This window comes from Dreissena polymorpha, chromosome 3 (assembly GCF_020536995.1).
Source record: "Dreissena polymorpha isolate Duluth1 chromosome 3, UMN_Dpol_1.0, whole genome shotgun sequence".
NCBI classification, from domain to species: Eukaryota; Metazoa; Mollusca; class Bivalvia; order Myida; family Dreissenidae; genus Dreissena; species Dreissena polymorpha.
Genome location: NC_068357.1, coordinates 127,735,921 through 127,758,855, shown reverse-complemented (window position 1 = coordinate 127,758,855; position 22,935 = coordinate 127,735,921). Strand labels below are relative to the sequence as shown.

General features: G+C 35.9%; 1 protein-coding gene across 1 annotated transcript; it reads left to right on the top strand.

Annotated features, from left to right (window-relative positions):
- The first annotated feature begins 12,648 nt into the window (after positions 1 to 12,648).
- On the top strand, positions 12,649 to 21,835 carry LOC127871396 (N-sulphoglucosamine sulphohydrolase-like). Its single transcript, XM_052414301.1, has 7 exons — positions 12,649 to 12,908; positions 14,098 to 14,230; positions 14,614 to 14,747; positions 17,772 to 17,928; positions 19,464 to 19,702; positions 20,097 to 20,272; positions 21,137 to 21,835. The coding sequence occupies exons 1-7, from the start codon at positions 12,821 to 12,823 to the stop codon at positions 21,737 to 21,739; spliced, it is 1,530 nt and encodes a 509-aa protein (XP_052270261.1). The 5' UTR covers positions 12,649 to 12,820; the 3' UTR covers positions 21,740 to 21,835.
- The last annotated feature ends 1,100 nt before the right edge of the window (positions 21,836 to 22,935 follow it).

The following is a 22,935-nucleotide window of genomic DNA, read 5'->3' as shown; positions in this document are numbered from 1 at the left end:
TTTTACCATTGTATAATTAATACCCCCACCCCCTCCAAAAAAGCATCCAGACAACGTCCACTTCGTGCTTATACGGTACAATTCGAGTGAAACCAGGGATGGATGCCTATTTATCTGCGCCCAGTTAACGTTCACATGCGAATATATGGTCTTAATTGCATTATAGTGTAATACAAGAGCACCGCCTTGCGGGTGCAGACCGCTCATCTATTTTCTTTTTAAAGGTGAAGGGACTCTCATTTTCAATCACAAAGGAGGGAGGAGTGGAGTGAAGAGGGGTGTATAGTGTGGGGTTGTGGACATTTATTACATTATCTTCCAAAAAAGCGAGAAAAAAAAAAATTCGGGGGGGGGGGGGTTTGGGTGCGATGGTTGGACGGTATTTCAAACAAAACCGTTTTTAAAAAAAAATGGGGGGGGGGTATAGTGTGAGGGTGTGGTGATAATTTGTGAGATGATATTTAAAAAAAAAAAAATAAATAAAAAAAAAAATTGGGGGGGGTGGGTGGGGTGGGGGGTGGGGGTATAGTGTGAGGGTGTGGTGGTCATTTGTGAGATGATCTTAAAAAAAAAAAAAAAAAAAAAATTAGGGGGGGGGGGAGGGGGGAGGGGGGGGAGGGCACGGGGAATGGTTTGGGTGAAGTCTATTGTGGTATGTCAGGTAAGAGTAGTTTCATCAAAGTATCAATCAAATCTAATCATAAATAAAGAAGTTATGGCAATTTTAGCAAAATTTAATAATTTGACCTTGAGAGTCAAGGTCATTCAAAGGTCAAAGTAAAATTCAAGTTGCCAGGTACAGTAACCTCATGATAGCATGTAAGTATTTGAAGTTTGAAAGCAATAGCCTTGATACTTCGAGTGGATCGAAACACAAAATTTAACCATTTATTAAAAGTTACTAAGTCAAAAAAGGGCCATAATTCCGTAACAATGACAACCAGAGTTATGCAACTTGTCCTTTTACTGTACCCTTATGATAGTTTGTGAGTGTTCCAAGTATGAAAGCAATATCTATGATACTTTAGGGGTAAAGTGGACCAAAACATAAATCTTAACCAAATTTTCAATTTTCTAAGTATAAAGGGCCCATAATTCCGTCCAAATGCCAGTCAGAGTTACATAACTTTGCCTGCACCGTCCCCTTATGATAGTTCATAAATCTTGCAAGTATGAAAGCAATAGCTTTGATACTGTAGGAATAAAGTGGACCTAAACACAAAACTTAATCAAATTTTCAATTTTCTAAGTATAAAAAGGGCACATAATTCTGTCAAAATGCCAGTCAGAGTTACATTACTTTGCCTGCACAGTCCCCTTATGATAGTTCGTAAGTGTTGCAAGTATGAAAGCAATAGCTTTGATGCTTAAGGAATAAAATGGACCTAAACACAAAACTTAACCAAAATTGTCAATTTTCTAAGTATAAAAAGGGCACATAATTCTGTCAAAATGCATGCCAGAGTTATCTAACTTTGCCTGCCCAGTCCCCTCATGATAGTAAGTAAGTGTACTAAGTTTGAATGCAATAGCATTGATACTTACTGAGAAAAGTGGAACTAAACGCAAAACTTAACCAAAATTTTCAATTTTTTTAAGTATAAAAAGGGCACATAATTCTGTCAAAATGCACGCCAGAGTTATCTAACTTTGCCTGCCCAGTCCCCTCATGATAGTAAGTAAGTGTACCAAGTTTGAATGCAATAGCATTGATACTTTCTGAGAAAAGTGGACCTAAACGCAAAACTTAACCGGACGCCGACGCCAACGCCAACGCCGACGCCGACGCCGACGCCAAGGTGATGACAATAGCTCATAATTTTTTTCAAAAAATAGATGAGCTAAAAAACCAATAAATCTGCATCGTATGGCCTAATAAAACCCAATCAATCAGCATCGAGTGAATAAATTGAGTTTCTTTATACGGTATCAATTGCATGAAGAAACTGATCCACTTCTGTTTATCTGTGTCCATAGAATATGCACATGTTATTTTACGGATTTAATAGCGTTGAGGAACACATGAACCCATATTGGTATGCGTCTAGACAACGATCACATCGTGCTTATACATCGGGTTTTATAAATGAAGGACAAACAAACAATCTCATGTGCTTATCCCTTTACCTCTCACAAATGCACTTTGATGCATTTAAAGTCCTTTAGAACATTAAATTAAATAAGTCCTTTCTGAACATATTCAAGTTTTAAATGCTTCATTTCCAATCCTAATGTACTGATGAGTAACAAACAGCATAAAACCTTAACAGACTGCGAGTTGCTGTTCTGGGTTTATGCTGTTTGCAAAATCAATTTTCACTTTGCTTCTTATGGGAGAAAGGGTTATACGGTCTATATTACATTTTAGAAGTTATACATTGTAATTACCTTATAATTGATGGATTGTTATTGTCAATGACTTTATGTTCTCTGATAATGTCATATCTTCCGTTTTAAGACAAAAATTGTTACAAACAAAAATGCTTAGAACAAGAACAACATTTATTCAGCAACAAAGCTTATACAAGCTAATAGCTTACATTATATATGGATTATACAATTTATTTATAAGTGATGGTAGAAGATAAAGAATGGACGATATTGTTATGAACTGGTTAACATGGTATGTTTATGAAGGGAATACATGATTTCATATAATATTGCAACTTTTTTAATTAATGACATTAACAGATAAAAAGGAGTACACCTTATTGGTAAATGTGCGTGATGCATATGGATCAATTGTTAGGCTATAAGACTAAATATATCTAATATGTATATCATTACATACATGCATACATACATGCATGCATACATAAATATATACAACTTTATATGGTATTTCAATATGAACACATATCTATGAGATTTAACCATCCTTGGCCACATAAGTGCTGTTGAGTGCAGTCCTATGTTTGGTTAAATTTATTTGTTGCGAAAACCCGGACTAGACTTAAAAGGTTACAAATAAACAATAATTACAACTTTAAGTATTTTAAGATCATCTTTGAAGAGTGTCGCCATAACTAATGCGATAACGACGAATATGGTTAATTTCACAACTATACACAGTTAACATCATACGTCTCCTAAAATGCAGATAAAATTGACGTTTTAACAACGCATTATTTACACAAACTTCATCTTTAATATTTACCGATTCAAGGTGAATGGTGAAATGGTTTACACACAATCTATACATTGCTGCCATTCACGTCTGTGGCAAACCATCTCGTTTCAAGAAAATCATACCATAACATCGAATAAACTATGGTTATACGCAAATGCTAAAAATGCATTGATTTTTAATCAAAAAAAAAATAAACTAGCAATAAAAGAGCGCAAATATGAACGCTTTTGTTTTGCAGACGAATTACAAAATATAGAAAAGGAGAGCGTATTAATAAAAGAAAGGCACAACATTAAATATATAAGGTTCATCAAACCCGATATTTTTGGTGTATTCTGCAGAATGCGTCTTAAATTAAAGAAGTTAAATCGAACCACTCAACCGTAGATGATATTTATATAAAACAAGAGCACCGCCTTGCGGGTGAAGACCGCTCATCTATTTTCTTTTTAAAGGTGAAGGAACTCTCATTTTCAATCACAAAGGAGGAAGGGGTGGAGTGAAGAGGGGTGTATAGTGTGGGGGTGTGGACATTTATTACATAATCTTCCAAAAACTTCGAAAAAAAATGCAGAAAATGCAAAAAAAAAAAATCAGGGGGGTGGGGAGTGGGGGATTCTTGGGTGCGATGGTTGGACGTTATTTCAAACATAAAATAATAAAAATAAATATTTGTGTTTTTTAACCATTTCAAAAAAAAAATTTGGGGGGGAGTATAGTGTGAGGGTGTGGTGGTAATTTGTGAAATGATCTTAAAAAAAAAAATTAGGGGGGGGGGATTCGGGTGTGGGGAGGGGGGGTGGGGGGGATTCTTGGGTGCGATGGTTGGACGGTATTTCAAACATAAAATAATAAAAATAAATATTTGTGTTTTTTAACAGTTAAAAAAAAAATTGGGGGGGTGGGGTGGGGGGGTTGGGTGGGGGGTATAGTGTGAGGGTGTGGTGGTCATTTGTAAGATGATCTTAAAAAAAAAAATAGGGGGGGAGGGGGGGGAGGGAGGGGGGGGGGAGGGCACGGGGATGGTTTGGGTGGAGTCTATTGTGGTATGTCAGGTAAGAGTAGTTTTGTCAAAGTATCAATCAAATCTAATCATAAATAAAGAAGCAAAATTTAATAATTTGACCTTGAGAGTCAAGGTCATTCAAAGGTCAAGGTAAAATTCAACTTGCCAGGTACTGTAACCTCATGATAGCATGAAAGTATTTGAAGTTTGAAAGCAATAGCCTTGATACTTAAGAAGTAAAGTGGATCGAAACACAAAATTTAACCATATATTCAAAGTTACTAAGTCAAAAAAGGGCCATAATTCCGTAAAAATGACAACCAGAGTTATGCAACTTGTCCCTTTACTGTACCCTTATGATAGTTTGCGAGTGTTCCAAGTATGAAAGCAATATCCATGATACTTTAGGGGTAAAGTGGACCAAAACAAAAAACTTAACCAAATTTTCAATTTTCTAAGTATAAAGGGCCCATAATTCCGTCCAAATGCCAGTCAGAGTTACATAACTTTGCCTGCACGGTCCCCTTATGATAGTTAATAAGTGTTGCAAGTATGAAAGCAATAGCTTTGATACTGTAGGAATAAAGTGGACCTAAACACAAAACTTAACCAAATTTTCAATTTTCTTAGTATAAAAAGGGCACATAATTCTGTCAAAATGCCAGTCAGAGTTACATTACTTTGCCTGCACAGTCCCCTTATGATAGTTAGTAAGTGTTGCAAGTATGAAAGCAATAGCTTTGATACTTAAGGAATAAAATGGACCTAAACACAAAACTTAACCAAAATTTTCAATTTTCTAAGTATAAAAAAGGCACATAATTCTGTCAAAATGCACGCCAGAGTTATCTAACTTTGCCTGCCCAGTCCCCTCATGATAGTAAGTAAGTGTACCAAGTTTGAATGCAATAGCATTGATACTGTCTGAGAAAAGTGGACCTAAACGCAAAACTAATCCAAAATTTTCAATTTTCTAAGTATAAAAAGGGCACATAATTCTGTCAAAATGAACCCCAGAGTTATCTAACTTTGCCTGCCCAGTCCCCTCATGATAGTAAGTAAGTGTACCAAGTTTGAATGCAATAGCATTGATACTTTCTGAGAAAAGTGGACCTAAACGCAAACCTTAACCGGACGCCGACGCCAACGCCGACGCCGACACCAAGGTGATGACAATAGCTCATAATTTTTTTTCAAAAAATAGATGAGCTTAAAATAAACACTCGTTCGATGTGAAAGAAAGCCAAACATGAAAGTACTACGATCAAAGTGCGAATAAAAGTATAAATACATTTATAAATGTTAGCAAAACATGACATTTCTAAACGTTGGAAAATTAATAAATTAACAAAACAATAATAAAATCCCTGGAAAGCAACAACCTCCGGATGAGATTATCAAATGTTCAATAGTTAGACATTCAAAAGCAAACAATAACCATTGGTTTAATCATTAATATTCTTGTCTTGGTGCGAAGGGAAAAAGTCATAGTTTAAAGAAATTGACGTAAATGATGCCAACAATTATAAACGCATACCTGTATATGGATATTTTCACGGCTTTTGGCATGTGTTGAAGTTTTAAAAATAAAAATGATGAAATAAATAAAATAATGTAAAAAGATAAATGTTTACATCGGAATTAAATAGCTCAATAATAAAACAAGAATAAAATCAAAGATAAAAAAGTTATCCTTAACTAGTCTTAAACAACTGACCATTTGAGTAAAAGACTAGAACTTAAACAACTCGCCCATCTGTCATCGTATAGTAAGTAATATGTTTATGTTATAATTTATATCAGCAATCATCGTACTGTCACAAAATATAATGATAACAACAGAACTCGCCAAATTATTCCTTCGTAATGCTTTAAATTTTTAATGTGTTTAAATCATCAAAATATGCAAATACTGTAATATTGTAGAGCTTGGTAAATGTTCAGTATTACCGATTCCTCGCAAAAATAAAACTACAACGAAAATTTTGAAATCTGAAAAAAAAATCAATTTCGTAAATTAACCAAAACGTGAAAAGGTCCATTTAACAAAACAATGGTACAAATCTATTCACAATAGGCAAATTAATATCAGACATCAGAATTTTAATATGCTCACTATTTACAACAAATGTAAATGATAAAGGAAAATTATGTCGCATGTTTCGTTTACAAAACAATGTATGACCTTAGCATCTTAGGCCAAAAAGTAATATATGAAAATATAATAACACAATTTCTTAAATTTCGCTTAATGAGATGTATAACTCTGTCAAATGTTATGTATCATCCTCTTATCCATATATATACTCATACCAAGTTTCAATGAAATCCGCCAAAGCACTTCCAAGATATGGCTCCGGACACAAAAAAATATTAAAATATTTTCGCAAACTTAATGATAAATCCTTAATGTTGTTTACATTTCGTGACGTCATTTGACGCTGCAATGTTATTTCAGCAACATAACAAAATGCGATTGGTCAATCAAACGAAAATAAGCCAATGAAAATCCTTAAAAAGGATATTACACATGTGTAAGATAAAAATATTCGTAATGGTTATATTACAAGGGGAAGCAGGGTATGGCATGTGATAAATATATATCTGTATTGAAGTAACTGTTAATTACACACTAAGCACACTCACAAGCTGAACTAAGTTGTGTTGGTCATCATTGCTATCACAACCCTTCTTTGCTGCCTTATTCATGTGATATCTGATCATTTTTTTGTAGGGGCAAATCTCCTTTTAGTTCATGATGGAGCAGGTGTTACATTCTTCATAACAAATGAGGTCAGATGGCGTTGCATTTCTTCAACATTTGCAACGCCCTCTTCCACCACAAGTTCTTTAATTTTTGAGGCAACATCACTGTCGATACGTTGCAACAGCCCAGCGTTCTGTTGAAGATTCAATAAGAAATTTAAATAGCAGCAATTAAAATAAACATGCACTTTGCAAACATTATCACCCCAATGTACGATCATCTGCATTTTAATACAGATCTTCAAGCTAATATAAATACATTATTATAAAGAGGTGTCAAATGAAAAGATGTAGATGTCTCAGTGTCTGACAGACAGTGTGACCCCAGAGTGCGTTGTTGTTGATTAGTTAAGATAATCAGTAAAATTTGAATCTTACATTAACAAGAGCTTGTTAACAGACAAAACAGCAGCCCCCTAGTGGATATTTGCTGCAATGTATTTATATAACCATAGCAATCAGCAATTTGAACCATATTAAAGAAACTGACATGAAGTCCATATTCCCAATACGGCCATTTATGCCCTCCAAACTTTATCAACTCTGCTTACGTACTTTTTGAGTCAGCACGCTTTTAGTTTCCAATCATTTCTTTAAACACAGCAACAATAATTTGCGCAGGAGGAAAAAAAAAATGAAGGAAATTGTACATTCAACTTTTTGTCCCTCTTTCAACATACCAAATTTCATCAACCTAGGTAATTTACTAGTTGACATATTGCAATATGCTGATTGCGAAGATGGACATACACACACACAAACGGAATGACAACTGCAAGTTCAATATACCTATGCCTTTCGGCAGGGAATAATAAAGATATTATAATGGAAACCAGGGCATAATCTTTATGTCCTTCTCCTCATTATTTCGTTATTATTATCTTAATTATTGCAAAACTTTGACTTCTTAAAAAAGTCTTTAAACAGTCATTTTTAATTAAAGTCCATATAAATCATTCGACCACTGGCGTGTGGCTACCTTCGATTCCAGGAGCATGCTTTTAACAATCTTTAGTTTTATTATTTGATGTCAAATAACAACTATCAAAGCTCAAGCATTTAGAGAAAATTAATTGTAAGTTATTTTATTATACACATCATCTTTTAAGGAAAGATCTAGGATAATGTAAAGGTACAGAGTGCTGCCAAACAAATCAGGTTTAAAGCTGGAGCAGTCTGATGACATTTTTAAATATTCTTCGTAATCCTATTCATCTTTTAGTTAAAACTTGTAAAAATAGCTATTAAGCAAAGTCTTTAGATTTGGTTTTAAACATTTGCAAAAAATCAAATTCAAAAGATTTTTACATTTTTTTAAATTATTACGTGCCAGGTAAACAAGAAATCCCCATGATGGGGCAACTGTTGACAATTTTGATCACATGTTACAGCAAATGAATCAACAGAAATTTAACTTTACAGAGTGTTACTTTACATATCAGTACCTCTCCACTTGTATGGTACTTGTGTTCGATGTTAGGAAACACCACCATTATCTTCTTGATGCCTTTACTCAGATCACTCCTCACATTAGAAGCAGCCATTTTTTTGTTCAGCTCGCTTGATGAACCCTTGTATTAAATGACATAATGTTGACAACCTAAACAGTGCTTAAAACCAACAATAGCAAAAAATGATTGGATGAAGATGTTTAATTTAATTGTCATCATATTTTGCTTATCACACTTTTACAGAGGTAAAAACAATAAAAATGAGGCAAACACAATACAAATGTACATTTTGTATGAATCAGAAGAAATTGAGGATATAACCAGTGGATTTTGAGCATTGGTGCAATAGTAAGGTTTCTTAAGTGTTATGATTGCAATAAAACAATGTAATGTACAGTAATTGTCCTGCTTGTGGGTAAATTAAATAAAAGAAAAACAACACATCCAACCTCTACAGGGGTGAATATCAACACTTCCTTCAGAATGATAGAAGCAGGACAGTCCAATTTTTTGGAGAGCTGCACTGCATGCCTTGTTTTCTATTTAGCATATGAATGTTGCTCACTGCTAACTGTCTTTGTCTGAAAAGTATGTTAATATCTTTACAACTTTATGTACATGAAAATGCATATTTTATCTGATATCACACAGTGTTGAGTTTTGACAACTATTTGGACCAAATTTGTTTAAGAACAGATACTGTAAGTCTAATTTCATCATAATATTAGTCAGTATAAAACAAAAGGGTAAACATTTTACTCTTCATGGAATGATCTGATCAATGTTGGCATTTTACCAAGTCCAAAGAAATAAATCTTAAATTTTTATCTGAGCATTCATCAAGACAATAAGAACAAACATTTTTGTTTTGCACTGAAATCAACACCATTTTAAGAACATTTTTAAAATCCTGTGTCCATCATTACATGTACATTGTTTATTTTTGCATTAAATGGCTTACAGGATGCGCTACATTGATGTTTCAAAGTTTATATATAAAAGATTCTTGTACATTTAGCTGATTCATCTGGATCCTATTTTTTAACAAAATTGTTATTAAATACAATGCTTTCCAATTCAGTAAAGACTGATTTATATGAGACATTGCTATTGTATTGTTTATGAAAATAAAGATTCTGCATACTAACAAGGTGCTCAGGTAAGCTAACAAGAGCACCGCATAAAAGGTGCCACACTCGGCTGCGGGTGCAGTTTTGAATACATGAAAGCTTGTCAGATTTTTTTTTGTTTTTTTAAGAGGTCACAGTGACCTTGACCTTTGACCTAGTAACCCAAAAATGCGTGTGACATGTAGAACTCATCAAGGTGCAGCTACATATGAAGTTTCAAAGTTGTAGGTTGAAGCACTTTGATTTTAGAGCCAATGACAAAATGTTAAGGTTTTAGCATGACGCGGACGGCCAATGACACGACGACGGACACGACACGACAAGCTGGCTATGACAATACCTCGGGTTTTCTTCGAAAACAGCCGAGCTAAAAATCAATGACAAGCATGGAGGGGAAGGTTACAATTTTTCTGTCCAATACCTTCTCCTTTTCCAGTTTTCTCTTCTTATTCTTGTCTGTACCATGGTGGCATTTCAGAACCTGATGTCATATAAGGGTTCACCCCATGGACCCAACAAACCTTATGGGAGGATGAAGTAAAAACTGAAATTATTCATCAAAATAGATTTTTTTTTATTTTCTGCTTATGTATACACTTTATTTAAAAAACACAAAAAATTGAAATTAAACAAAAAAATCCATATCATGAATTCATTCATTTAATAGGAACAAGAGATGTGTTTGTCAGAAACACAATGCCCCCTATTGCGCCGCTTTGATTTTTGTTTTACCTTAGACCTTGAAGGATGACCTTGACTTTTCACCACTCAAAATGTGCAGCTCCACGAGATACACGTGCATGCCAAATATCAAGTTGCTATGTTCAATATTTCAAAAGTTAATATTTCAAAAGTTATCGCAAGGTTACCAAGGTTAAAGTTTTGGGACAGAATGACAGACAGACAGGCCAAAAACAATATACCCCCGATCATTCGAACTGGGGGCATTACAATAGTTGATAAAGGTACATAGAATCACATTGTTCTTAAAAAAAGAGAAAGTACAAATGTTTTCACCTTCATAAGTCTTCATTTTTAAAACTTTTTTGATTTTTGAAAGACAATTTATAAGGAATTTTGTGACAGGATATGGGAATGAACAATACTTTATCAATTGGGGAAAAATTCTTTAATTTTTTTAAGTCAAAATATTAATGCAAGTAAAAAGCTATCTGTGAGGCATGCTTTTTTCTACTTACCCGTTGTGATAAATATTCAGGCCACATAAAAGCTAAATAGATTTGATAACGTCTTTACAAACTTATTGTATAAAAATAATTAATACCATAGTGTATTGCAAACATTTCATCATTTAAGAAATATATGAGTGTGGCAGAATTTATAGGTGCCAGTGTAAATTTAGTATTTATTTAGTAGATGGTGAATAAAACATAATAACATAAAAAAAATAAACTTCACATTTTTTTTTAATATTTTGCTCTAACATGGCTCATCTTGAAGGACATACGCTTTTTGGTACAAATTCAAGTGATTAACATAGTAATCAAATACTGAGAAAACACTGCTTAATGCCCCTGTGTTGCCATGGCTGTGAATACATGGCTATCATCACCTGGGTATAAATATCCATGCATCTAGAACAGTATTTACAGATTGCACTGCTGTTACTTAATTATAAATAAATGAAAATAAGTGCATGCAGAACAATGTACGCTGAATTGCTAACAGTTGATACCGTTATTTTCCATTAGAAGTTTACTGTGTTTATTTAAAAAGCACTGGAATGATAATTTGTTAAATAATCAGAGCTCAATTCAATGTATTCAAAATAACAATAATGGAAGGTAATTGTATTTCTCTTCAACTTATAATTGATAATATTTGACAACAATTCCATTAATAATATTCACTCTAGTCGAGGTCTACAAAACGGTAGTGTCAATATTGTAAGGAAAACAAAAATGGAAATGCCGAATTTTTTGGTTCTATAACCGATTATTTAACGATTATACTATCAATTTCATGTTTTTAAATTTGTGCTTTTGCATCGTTAAACAATTAAATAAAAGTATCTTGTCTTCATTGCGATTTCTCATGTGAAGATTGGCAGACGACATCTTGAAAACTTTGACAAACATGCCGTAGCAGTTTCTTTACAGCAAAATTTTTGTTTCCTAACCATGTTGCCAAATTGTCCTTACAATACTGACTCGACGAAGGTCTACAAAACGGTCGTGTCAATGGTCCCAGTGTCAATATTGTAAGAAAAACAAAAAGGAAAGCTAAATGTGTTTCTTTCAAACCAACTATTTTTTAAGGATTAACATGTCTCTCTTTTCATTAAAATATGTTTGAGTTTCTTTCAAACGCCAGCTCAAAACACTTTGGTAATTCAGGTAAATTCATTTTATTATATGAACAAAATAATAAAATGAATTTACCTGAATTACCAAAGTGTTTTGAGCTGTAACCAATTATGTAGGTTATTCGTATCAATTTCATTTCTTTTGATGTAAGCTTTTGCATCGTCAAAACAATAAAATAACATTATTTTGTCTTCGTTGCGATTTCTAGCGTGGAGATTTACAGACGCCATCTTGAAAACTACGACCAACTTTCGGTATCAGTCTCTTTACGGCAAATTTTGTGTTTCCTTACATCGTTGCCAAATTGCCCATACGATACTGACTCGACGCTCTGCCATCACAAGAAAATCCTACCAGATTCGGTAGGATGTTATTTTTTTGTTTAAGTATTATATTATGAAATGGAGTGTCATTTTCTTTTATATTTTGAAAATAGTGTATAAGTTTAGGTTCATAATAATAAAAAATATACGTAAATTAAAAAAAGTAAAATTTTCTTTACAAATTTAAAAATAGCCTTCGATACTGTTAGACGCCCTTATTTTACCTCGTGGCTCGGCTAGTATGACTTAGAAAGGTTATAACGGCAGGGATTTTAGATCATCATATATATATACAATAATATGTTAAACATGAAACTCTTGTTTCCACAAAGGAAACAATTCTCCGGAACATTCTTTTTACGGCGTATATGCATTGTTATATAATTATGCCGTTGATACTGCAAGACGCAATTATTGTATCACGTGGCTCAGCTATCATCACGTGGTTGTGTATGATGGCAGGGATTTGATCCAGCTATGCTGGTTCCAGTCAAAACTCTGCGCGGAGGTTGCGGTATTACAGCCTATGCGTTTCGGCTATACTACGGGTCCGCTACCTCATCAAATATTCGTTCGGCCTTTAATTTATCTGTACTTAGTAAAGCGATAAAGGTATTTCGGACGGAGTACTAATCAATAACAACAGCATGTGTACGTGTGTTTAATCAGTGTGCGCTGGTCATAAATATGAAAGCATTCTTAACATCAACTGTGTTGGTGTTGTTCTGTTTTGCCAGTGTTGTAGACGGGAAAAGGAACGTGTTGGTTTTGTTAGGTACGTGCTTTAACATTGACTTTTACATTGTCCGCTTTTCGTGCTTGAACAACATTAATATTGAATGTAACAGTGCCCCAGATAATTATTTCGGAAATAGGGTTTTCACCCACTGATTTTGAAAAATAGGATGATTTCATTCTTGGAATAGGGTGAAATGAGTTATAAGATGCATACAGTAAAATCATTGCTGCTTTACTTCTGTTGAAGCTGCACACAATTGTATTGATTCAATAAAACTGTAAACTAATATAATTAACTTTAATAAACTGATGTTTCATAACATCTTTAATCCTTGAAACTGTCAATAATATAAACTTTAAACTTAAAAAAAAATCGATAACACGAATGATTCGGCACTTATTGGCTCTTGCTTTCTTGGTTCGAAAAAGTTAGCGATCGACTGATATTTTGGCGCAACAATTGCGGACGTCTTTCTCTTAGACATTTTTATTACGCATCGTATTAGAAACTGAAAGTACAGACGCTTTACAAATACATGCACAATGAACGACGGATTAAGTCAGATTGAAAACGCATGTATGTCGTCGTAAATAATTTGGTCAGCCGCTTTATTTAACTATGAAATCTAGTACGCAGAGCGTTTGAATAGCTTTGACTGTCATCCGTCATCCAGGCGCTTGCTGAATAAAAACGTCGCCACGTAACGAAAATAATAACAAAAACTACCGAAAATGAGCAAAGTATTTTCGATCAAAGCTATTGTATCGTACGCATCAAATAAGACGAATGTGCGTAAAAGGCAAATCGGGTGCGTTTTCAATACGCATGATATTGTATTTCTTTGCGTTTTTAAACATTTCAATAGGGTGAAAGACGCAGATACGCAGCTTATCTGGGGCACTGATGTAATACAAAATATGGCCTTAAATCCTAATATAGATCTAAGTCGCTCTCGTTTTGCCATTACATATATGAGTTGTTGAATTGGGCCTGTGATAATGAATTATAAATACATGTATGTTGATTGAAGAAAGCAATGACATGATCATATCGTGTGATGTTGATCAAAGGTTAAAGTTCACTTTTTGATATCCATGCTTTTACGTTAAATAAAGATACAATATGAGAACTTATTATCAAGACTTTTCGGTCGAGATTTCGTGAGCAAAAAATACACTAATTAGTGTCTTGAAACTGCGCAAATGACATATGATTGTTTCTAAAGGTGATGACGTAGGTTTCCAGTTCGGTTGCTATGGTAACCAGAAGATCCGGTCGCCCAACGTGGACGCTCTCGCCACGCGTAGTCTGTTGTTCAAAAATGGCTTCACCTCCGTCAGCAGTTGTTCCCCCAGCAGGTACCCTATGCGAATGCGAATGAACCGTGCTATGGGAAAACGGAGCTTAATGAATGTGCGTTAAGTACCGTCCCAGATTAGCCTGTGCAGTCCGTACAGGCTTATCAGGGAACACACTTTCCGCTTTTATTGTTTTTTTTTTTTTCGTTTGAAGGAAGTATTTTCTTAGCGAACTTCAAATTTAGGCGGAAAGTGTCGTCCCTGATTAGTCTGTGCGGAAAGCACAGGTAAATCTGGAACGACACTTAACGCACATTCATTAACCCCCGTTTTTCTAGAGAGAGGCTTAAATGTTATCCTATGTGTATCTTTTCTTATTGTTAAAATGTTTGCAGTATCGGTAACTTGCCTTACAACTGTATTCCGTTTCGTGTGTTCGTCAGGTCGGTGGTGCTGACGGGACTTCCGGTACACCAGAACGGCCAATACGGGCTCGCGCTTTCCGTCCACCACTTCCATTCGTTTGACGAGGTACAGAGTCTGCCTCTCATACTGGCGCGCAACGGGATTCGAACAGGTGCAGTTGTTTTATAAAACATTTCTGAGATGTACGGCTGTCCGATTAGCGCAGTGGTTGGTACACGCGCTTCTAAACTCGGCGACACGGGTTCAATTGCCACTCCAGACGTATGTGAGTTTGGTTGATGGTCACCATACCGGATCGTCGGGGATTTCCTGCGGGTACTATCTGACGTGCAGTTAAAATTTCAGAATTCCTCCCAACTTTCGATTGTTATGGAGAGGGCCGGGATTTTCTTATGGTCTACGCCCCAAGAAGACGTGTTAGTTTTTGTTAAGGGAAGTAATCTAGCATACATGAGAATTCGTATTTTACACACTGTGGATCATTTGCTGTCCTATGTGAAGCAGCTAGTACACCGCACCTTTATTTAGCGTTTCGTGTGAAAGACATGAGTCATGAGTGGCGGGTGTCGAACTTGCGATTCATTGAACGTGAATCAAGCGCATTACCATGCGTGTTTTCCCATACTAAATTTCAATCGACGTTTTAGGGTCATCTCGCGCCTGATGATGTGGATACCTTAGGCAGGCACGCGCATCTCTGCCTAGTTCCCGTTTAGTTTCGTCGAAAGGTCTGCATTTGTTACGGAAATGCTAGATTGTTCGTGTTCTCTTGTGAATTTCAAATAGAATGCATACATATACATTATATCATGAGTAAATACTAGTACAATATCTTACGCAAAATAAGTTCAACAGTTGATTACATATAGTGCACTTAACTTCGATGTGCTTCAACTGTGAGTTATTTGACCATGCTATCAGCGTTCACATTTATACAGATCGCAAACTTTTCCATAACACGATTGCTAATTTAGAGCTACATATATGAAACTAAAGGGAAAGTGGCCACAGAGTTGCAACAGACCCCTCGTGTGCGTTTTGAGTTATCGCAGGATCAAGATTTTTTCGGAAGGACAGACCGACGGACGAGCGGACAGACCGATAGAACAAATGAAATAAAGTGCCAATTTCCCATATGGCCATCTATCCACATACCTAGTTTTTTTCAAACTAGCTAAAGTACTTTTTGAGTTGTCGCTGGATGAAGATTTTAGTTGTTGTTGTTGTTTTTTCACTTATTTATGTAACCACATCATCTGTAACCATAGCGACCACATTTATTTATGACGAAAAAAGGAGGAAAAGGGATTGGCCCTCTATCCACATACCAAGTTCCATCAACATAACTTAATTTCTTTTTGAGTTACTTGTACCGCAGGGGTCAGATTCGGACGGACACACGGACTGACGGACGGACTGACGAACAAGTAGACAGACGGATTTGCAAAACAATAAATTCAACCGTACTTGAGCTTCTTCGCCTTAATCCGTACACGCATATGTTTCGTGTTCTGAGAAAACTGGGCATAATTCTTGTGCGTAAATTGTCATCCCAGATTAGCCTGTGCAGTCCGCACAGGCTAATCGGGACGACAATTTCCGCTTTTATGGAATTTTTCGTTTAAATGATGTCTCTTCTTAGCGAAAATCCAGTTTAGGCGGAAAGTGTCGTCCCGGATTAGTCTGTGCGGACTGCACAGCCTAATCTGGGATGACAATTTACGCACAAGCATTATGCCCAGTTTTCTCAGCATGTGAATGTATATGGAAAAGCCGTCTTGCCTATCAGCGCTGGGAGAGAAACTGAGAAATGAGAACGAAGATAAATTAGAAGAGCTCACAATCAAGGTCAATCGTTATTTAGCGGAGGCAATGGAGCGGAAGATGCGATTCATGGGCGAGCGGTGGATCTTGAGAACAAATATGGTCGACTGGTGAGGCAGCTGGTCGCCACTGAGTCTTACCTTGAGCAGGTCGTAAAGTCTTCCATACTCCTCCAGAAAGATGTCAAGGGATTCCCGAAGATAATTGATAGCACTGTGTCTGGTGTCACTCAAGAGGTGATGGCAGCCATATCGAGTGTGAATGAACACAGCAAGGAGATGTATCACGAGTACCAGAATGAGATGAACATTTTAAGGAAGATTTATGGTAATGAATGTGTTAAACTGAAAGGTAACGACCGAGTATTCGGCCGTGTGCGCCCACTGATCAAAGAGGACATCAGGTTTTCACAGGAGGAGGGCATTGTGCCATTGGACCAGGACGACCGCAGGATGTTCTACAGTAATAGCAAGGGCTGCATTCAGACCGACCGCTTCGGATCGCCGTGTACAAACTTTAACCGCGAATTACAATTGTGACGTGTGAACATTTAGTAAAAGTGTTGATTATGATTATTTTTTTTTGAGAGTGTAACATGTTAATTGTGTTGTGGTGAAAATGATGTAAAAAGTGTTTTCTGGATAATGACGAAAGCAATGTGCACACATTAAGTTAAAATGTTGATTATGAACTCTTTATGTTGAATATGTTAAATTGTGTAAAAAGAAAAATTATCTCAACAGTAGTTTCCGTAAATATTTAAAATAAATTCATTATATTCATTTATTCTTCTGTAAGGGGGAGGAATGTAATAGGACAGGTTTTCTCCCTTCATTCCAATAATTGCCTTTTACATGTAAACTATCTTTAGATGTATTTTACTTGAGTGAATTAGTGAAAATAGTTTATAATAATTTGTTGTGTTCAATTGGTTATCAGTCAATTGTACATTTTGTATGACGATATTATGATATATGTCTTGTGTATAATTGTTGTATTTACTAATTGTACTGGAGACGAGATGTATGTCTCGGTTTCCGTAGCTTGTTGTGCGACGTGTTTGGAAATTGAAGTTAATCTCCGCACTTTTCCTCAAAGGAAACCATGTATGGTTTGTTATAACACGTTCGTACAATCTTAGAAGTAAAATAAAATACTAGATAACAGTTTATTTCTCAGTTTCTTAGTTATTCGTAAGAGTTAATCTCTGTAACACCTCGTTAGGTGTAAGACGTAGGACCCGATCTATTACAGTTTAAAGTATATTTGTTATTTTTAAGTCTTAGAATGGGTTGGTGAATACGGGCCCTGGTTAACATTTACATTCAATATTAGCCTCGTTGGATTGCAGGTATTATCGGTAAGAAGCACGTGTTACCGGACACGGTGTACAAGTTCGATGTCGAGGTTACGGATGAGGAGTATGACATCAACCAAGTGGGCCGCAACATCACCTTCATGAAGGAACACGTCAGGGATTTCTTGGAGGCATCGCGCAATGACACCAGGTCTGTGGGAACATTCCTGTAATAATGCACTTATAATTTCCAATTTAGAGTTGTTGATCGGTCAATTAACAACAATTTGAAGTTCGGATATTGTTTTTGTTGTTTTTAATATCCAATCATTTTAGGATAAAGCATGGAGTCGAATTAATATTATGCGTAAACTGAGATTTAAACTTGATCGTAAACCACTCGAAATAATTTATACGTCATTTATCCGACCGCTGATAGAATATACAGACGTAATATGGGATAATTGTACTCAAGCAGAAAAACATGAACTTGACAAAATTCAAACCGAAGCAGCGCGCATTGCATGTGGAGCATCCAAATTAGTATCCTTAAACGATTTGCAAAAAGAAATTAACTTCAAGATCGACGCGACAAACATCAACTAATACTTTTTTTCAAAATGCAAAATTCCCTCACCCCTCAGTACTTGACCGACCTGGTACCTCAACATGTCGGAGCTGCTACTAGGTATAATCTCCGTAATGCAAATGCATTACGCACATCCGAATCAAGATGAACCATTTATTATAATTCCTTTCTACCAGCAGTTATTCGAAAATGGAATATACTACCAGAAGAAGTAAAAAGTAGTGAATCGTTGAATATATTTAAATCAAAGCTTAAAAGAAGTTTGATTAAAACACCATCTCCAAATACTTCATACGCGGTTAAGGACTAAATCAAGTGCGCTTAATGAACACCTTTACGCGAAAAACATCATCGAATCCCCACTATGTTCCTGTGGAGATATTGAATCCAATTTCCACTTCTTCTTCGTATGTCCTAACTTTAACGCAATACATACTACATTAATGAACAGTATCTCAAGCTTAATCAGCGATGTTGAGCTTGATATTCTACTTTTCGGCAATACACATCTAACCGATATTGAAAACTCTGACATTTTTCTACATGTTCAACAATTTATAAAAGAAACCCGGCGATTCTACTAACAATCTGGTTATGGTTAGTTGTTGTTGTTCCAAATCCATGTCCTCGCATCTACAATCCTTCGTCCTCATTTCCATATTGTATCCAAGTCCTCGCATCTACAACCCTTCGTCCTCATTTCCTTGTTGTTTTCCTTATGTTTTCCCTTATTTTTTTCCTTATTACTTTTTTTTCTTTTTCTTTCAAAACCTTTGTATACTTATCACTAATATTTCCTATGTCTAGCATAAACTAAGCTATATTATTCCTAATACACTGCCAATTATGTGTAAATATAATCGCAAGGAGAGAAACTCTATAAGAATTATTTCTTCCGTTTCAATCCTTTTCTGATAACTATTGTATTGTGTATTTTGATACATTGTACTTGCCAAAAAGAAATAAATTTGTTTAAACTAATCATTTTAGGAAAGGCCTTATTCGGAACTCAACTAATCCTTATGTTAACAAACAAAAACATAAACTGAATGCCCTTGTGTCAATAATGTAGTCGTTACACATATAGTTGCTACTAATATAAATATCGATTGAAAAATATCGTAATTACAATTTAGTGCATCGAATTTATCTTCCAGGCCTTTTATGCTGTACATCGGTATTCACGACACTCACCGATGCGATACAGGCGGAGAACTCGGGGACTTCTGTGAGAAATTCGGGGACGGAACCACCCCTGGGACCGGCATTATCCCGGACTGGAAACCGGAAGTGTACAAACCGGAAGATGTGGAGGTTCCGTATTTCCTGCCCGACACGCCCGCTACGCGCCAGGACCTCGCCAACATGTACAAAACGTACAGCAGGTTCGACCAAGGTGAAATCTTGTGTAATTTTTTAATTGAACCACTACAGGCATTTAGACAGAAATTCCGTCTCTTGATTTTATAAATTAATATTATTATTATTTTTTTATAATTTTGTGTTGTTGTCGTCGTCTTCATTTGTCATATGCATTGAAATGAGTCAAACGTATACATACATAAACATATATATATATTTCAAGATTAAATTAGTCCAGTTCAGTTTGTATCAAGCACGCGTCAAATCTGGAATGGGTTCAATAAGTCTTCTTTAAAAAAAAAACTTATATTCGAATAGTATGTCTGCATTATGTCCGATTCATAATTACACGTATACTACATTAGCATCATCCAATATGTTTACGTCCAGCACCATTTTCATTGTTCGCGTATGAATTCTCACTTTAGGTGTCGGACTATTTCTGCGAGAACTCGAGGACGCCGGTTTTGCAGACGACACGCTGGTGCTGTTCACGTCTGACAACGGAATCCCGTTTCCGCTGGCCAAGACGAATCTGTACGACCCGGGGCAGGGAGAACCTTTCATGATCTCATCTCCCTATCAAAAGGACACGTGGGGAAAGGTACATTGGTTCGTACTTCCGGTTTAAAATATAGGGATTATGACATGATTTACATGTTTTTGTTGTTGTTGTTTTTTTTGCAAATTTCATTTAATCTGTATGTTGTGCACGATGAAGGGTCTGGAATAGCCACAATCAACTATATGAAGCAGTTAGTGATATAACAAAAAAGCTTGTAAAGGTACAATCATTAATCCACCGGGGTTCCGACCCCCGTTTCTCGCGATAAGAGTCTTACTTATAGACATGAATACACGAACTCATGGTATGATAATAATAAAGATGAGTGATTCATATGTGTTTATTTTGTCTTCTTTTTTTTTTGTTCAAAATACTCGACTGAAAATTTTACAATTTGTTTTCAATGTGTATTGTAGCACGTTTATTTGCATAGATTTAGTACACGTACTTTGAAGGAATTTTTGAAATATTAATCATTTAATTACTAAACGCGCAGAACCATAAAATGAATATTCACCAAATAGTGTAGATATTGAACAAGTCCGTAAACGTTATCCTAAATAATCATGAGTCACACGCAAAGGGACGGATGGATGTATCGTTGAGAGTTTTATCAAATACATGCACCTTGAACTTTTGTGCAAAACAGGCAACTTATCAAATTTAACTTAACACGTATACAAAATGTAGTTAAATAATGATACACACATCATCGAGATGTAACGACGGATAACATATTGCTGATCTGTGTCTGATTTCAAAAAGGCATGTCGTATACATGTACACGCTGTAATGTGCTTATTCACATTGCTAAATGGCTTTTTGGTGCTGCTGCTGATGTTAATTTTGCTTCCGTTGTTGTGGCACTTGTTCTTGCTATTTTTTCTCTTTCTCCATTTGCAGACGACCGAACTAATGGCAAGTACTATGGACATTACACCAACTATTTTAGACTGGTTTCAAATTCAATACCCCAAGTATTCCCTAAACGGCCAACCAGTCCAACTTACCGGAAAGTCACTGCTGAAAGCCCTAGTTCCGAATCCGGGACCGGCCTTTAACCTCGTGTTTTCAAGTCACGTGTTCCATGATGTCACGATGTATTATCCAATGAGAGTCGTCCGCACAAATAGCATGAAGCTTATTCACAATTTGAATTATAGAGCTCCATATCCAATGGCAACTGACTTATATCTTAACCCAACATTTTTGGACATTTTAAACCGAACAGAATCGGGCGAAACACTTCCATGGATTACGACGCTGGACAAGTATTACTACAGAGACGAATGGCAGCTTTTCAATTTGACGTCTGACCCCTACGAGCAAATGAATATGGCGAGCGCGCCAGAATACCATGACGTCATGACGAGCATGCAGACGACACTGAACGCTTGGCTCGTTGACACAGACGATACGTGGAGATGTCTGCCGGAGGGGGAACTAGAGGGAAATACGTGCTATCCGCTGTATAATGGCGAGAGAAAGGGAATGGGTCGAAACTAATAACACTCTTCTATTGAAATGTCTTGTTTATAAAACTAGACAAAGGTTTAAAGTGTTTATTCCCCACCTGTTAATATTAAAATATGTTAAAACAAACGGTGTTTTGGTCTATGATACATATACAATCATTTTGCATTACAAATGATATACATTGGTACATGTGTAACATTTGGATGGTTTGATTTATTTCGTTACTTTGACGTAGTATTTCGTTCCGTAAGTCGTTAGCCGGATCACAAAATTACAGCTCCCGCTAAGAAAATTCGTAGCGAGTAAAGTCGATATGTACACACCGTATTACGCGTCACTTCGATGACAGAGTGTGCCGTCGATGCCAGACAGTTGGACTCGACCCCGAACAACAGGTAGGTTATAAATTCGGTCGGTATAATTATATAACGCAAGAAAGGCCAAAATCATTGCTACAAACATATTGTCCATTGACTGAGGACGCCACCAGGTAATTTTGGACTCGTTGTTCAAGTTAAAAAAATGTGAATGAGTTAAAAGTGACAGTTTCCGAAACATCATTGAAAATGACTCAATTGTGTTCAAAATATCTCAAGTTTGAAATAAATGACTGGATTTCGTGTTATATACTTACGCATTTATCCCTTGGGGATACGTAAGCCAAATATCCGCCCCTCGAGTTGTTTCATGAACATGTCACAGGCGTCCAAACTGACCCCGTCGAAAAGAAGATGATGCCGTAGTAGGCAGATATGTATTTTAAATGATGCCGATGATGGCAGAAACGCTGTATGAGATGCTAACGAAGATGACAGATTGTCAAAATAACTATTTTATTTATTTCTCTCTTCTTTTTATATCTGTATAGACAATTAAGAAGCGAAACTATCCTTTGTAATATATTCTCAAGACAGGAAGGTTATGTATGCTGTAGGTGTATGAATATATGTTCAATAACCTTGATTGTGATACCTATGTAATATATATTACGAGGCTATAATATAATATAATGAATGTGTTTTATGCCCCCTTTTTCAAAAATAGGGGGTATATTAAAATCGCACCGTCCGTCCGTTAGTTAGATAGTTAGATAAGCCGTCCGTCCGGATTAGTTTCCGCTTAATAAGTCAAGCAATTGTCATCAGATCTTCACTAAACTTCATGAAAATGTGAAAGGCAATAACATCAATGTCAAGGTCTATAATCGGCCAAATTGACCCAGACAC

What these genes read in the sequence shown, in the direction of transcription:
- LOC127871396 (XM_052414301.1), top strand. Translation starts at nt 12,821, where the DNA reads ATGAAAGCATTCTTAACATCAACTGTGTTGGTGTTGTTCTGTTTTGCC. An exon ending in GAACGTGTTGGTTTTGTTAG is followed by an intron (nt 12,909 to 14,097) that starts GTACGTGCTTTA and finishes TTGTTTCTAAAG; the next exon opens with GTGATGACGTAGGTTTCCAG. An exon ending in GCATCGCGCAATGACACCAG is followed by an intron (nt 17,929 to 19,463) that starts GTCTGTGGGAAC and finishes TTTATCTTCCAG; the next exon opens with GCCTTTTATGCTGTACATCG.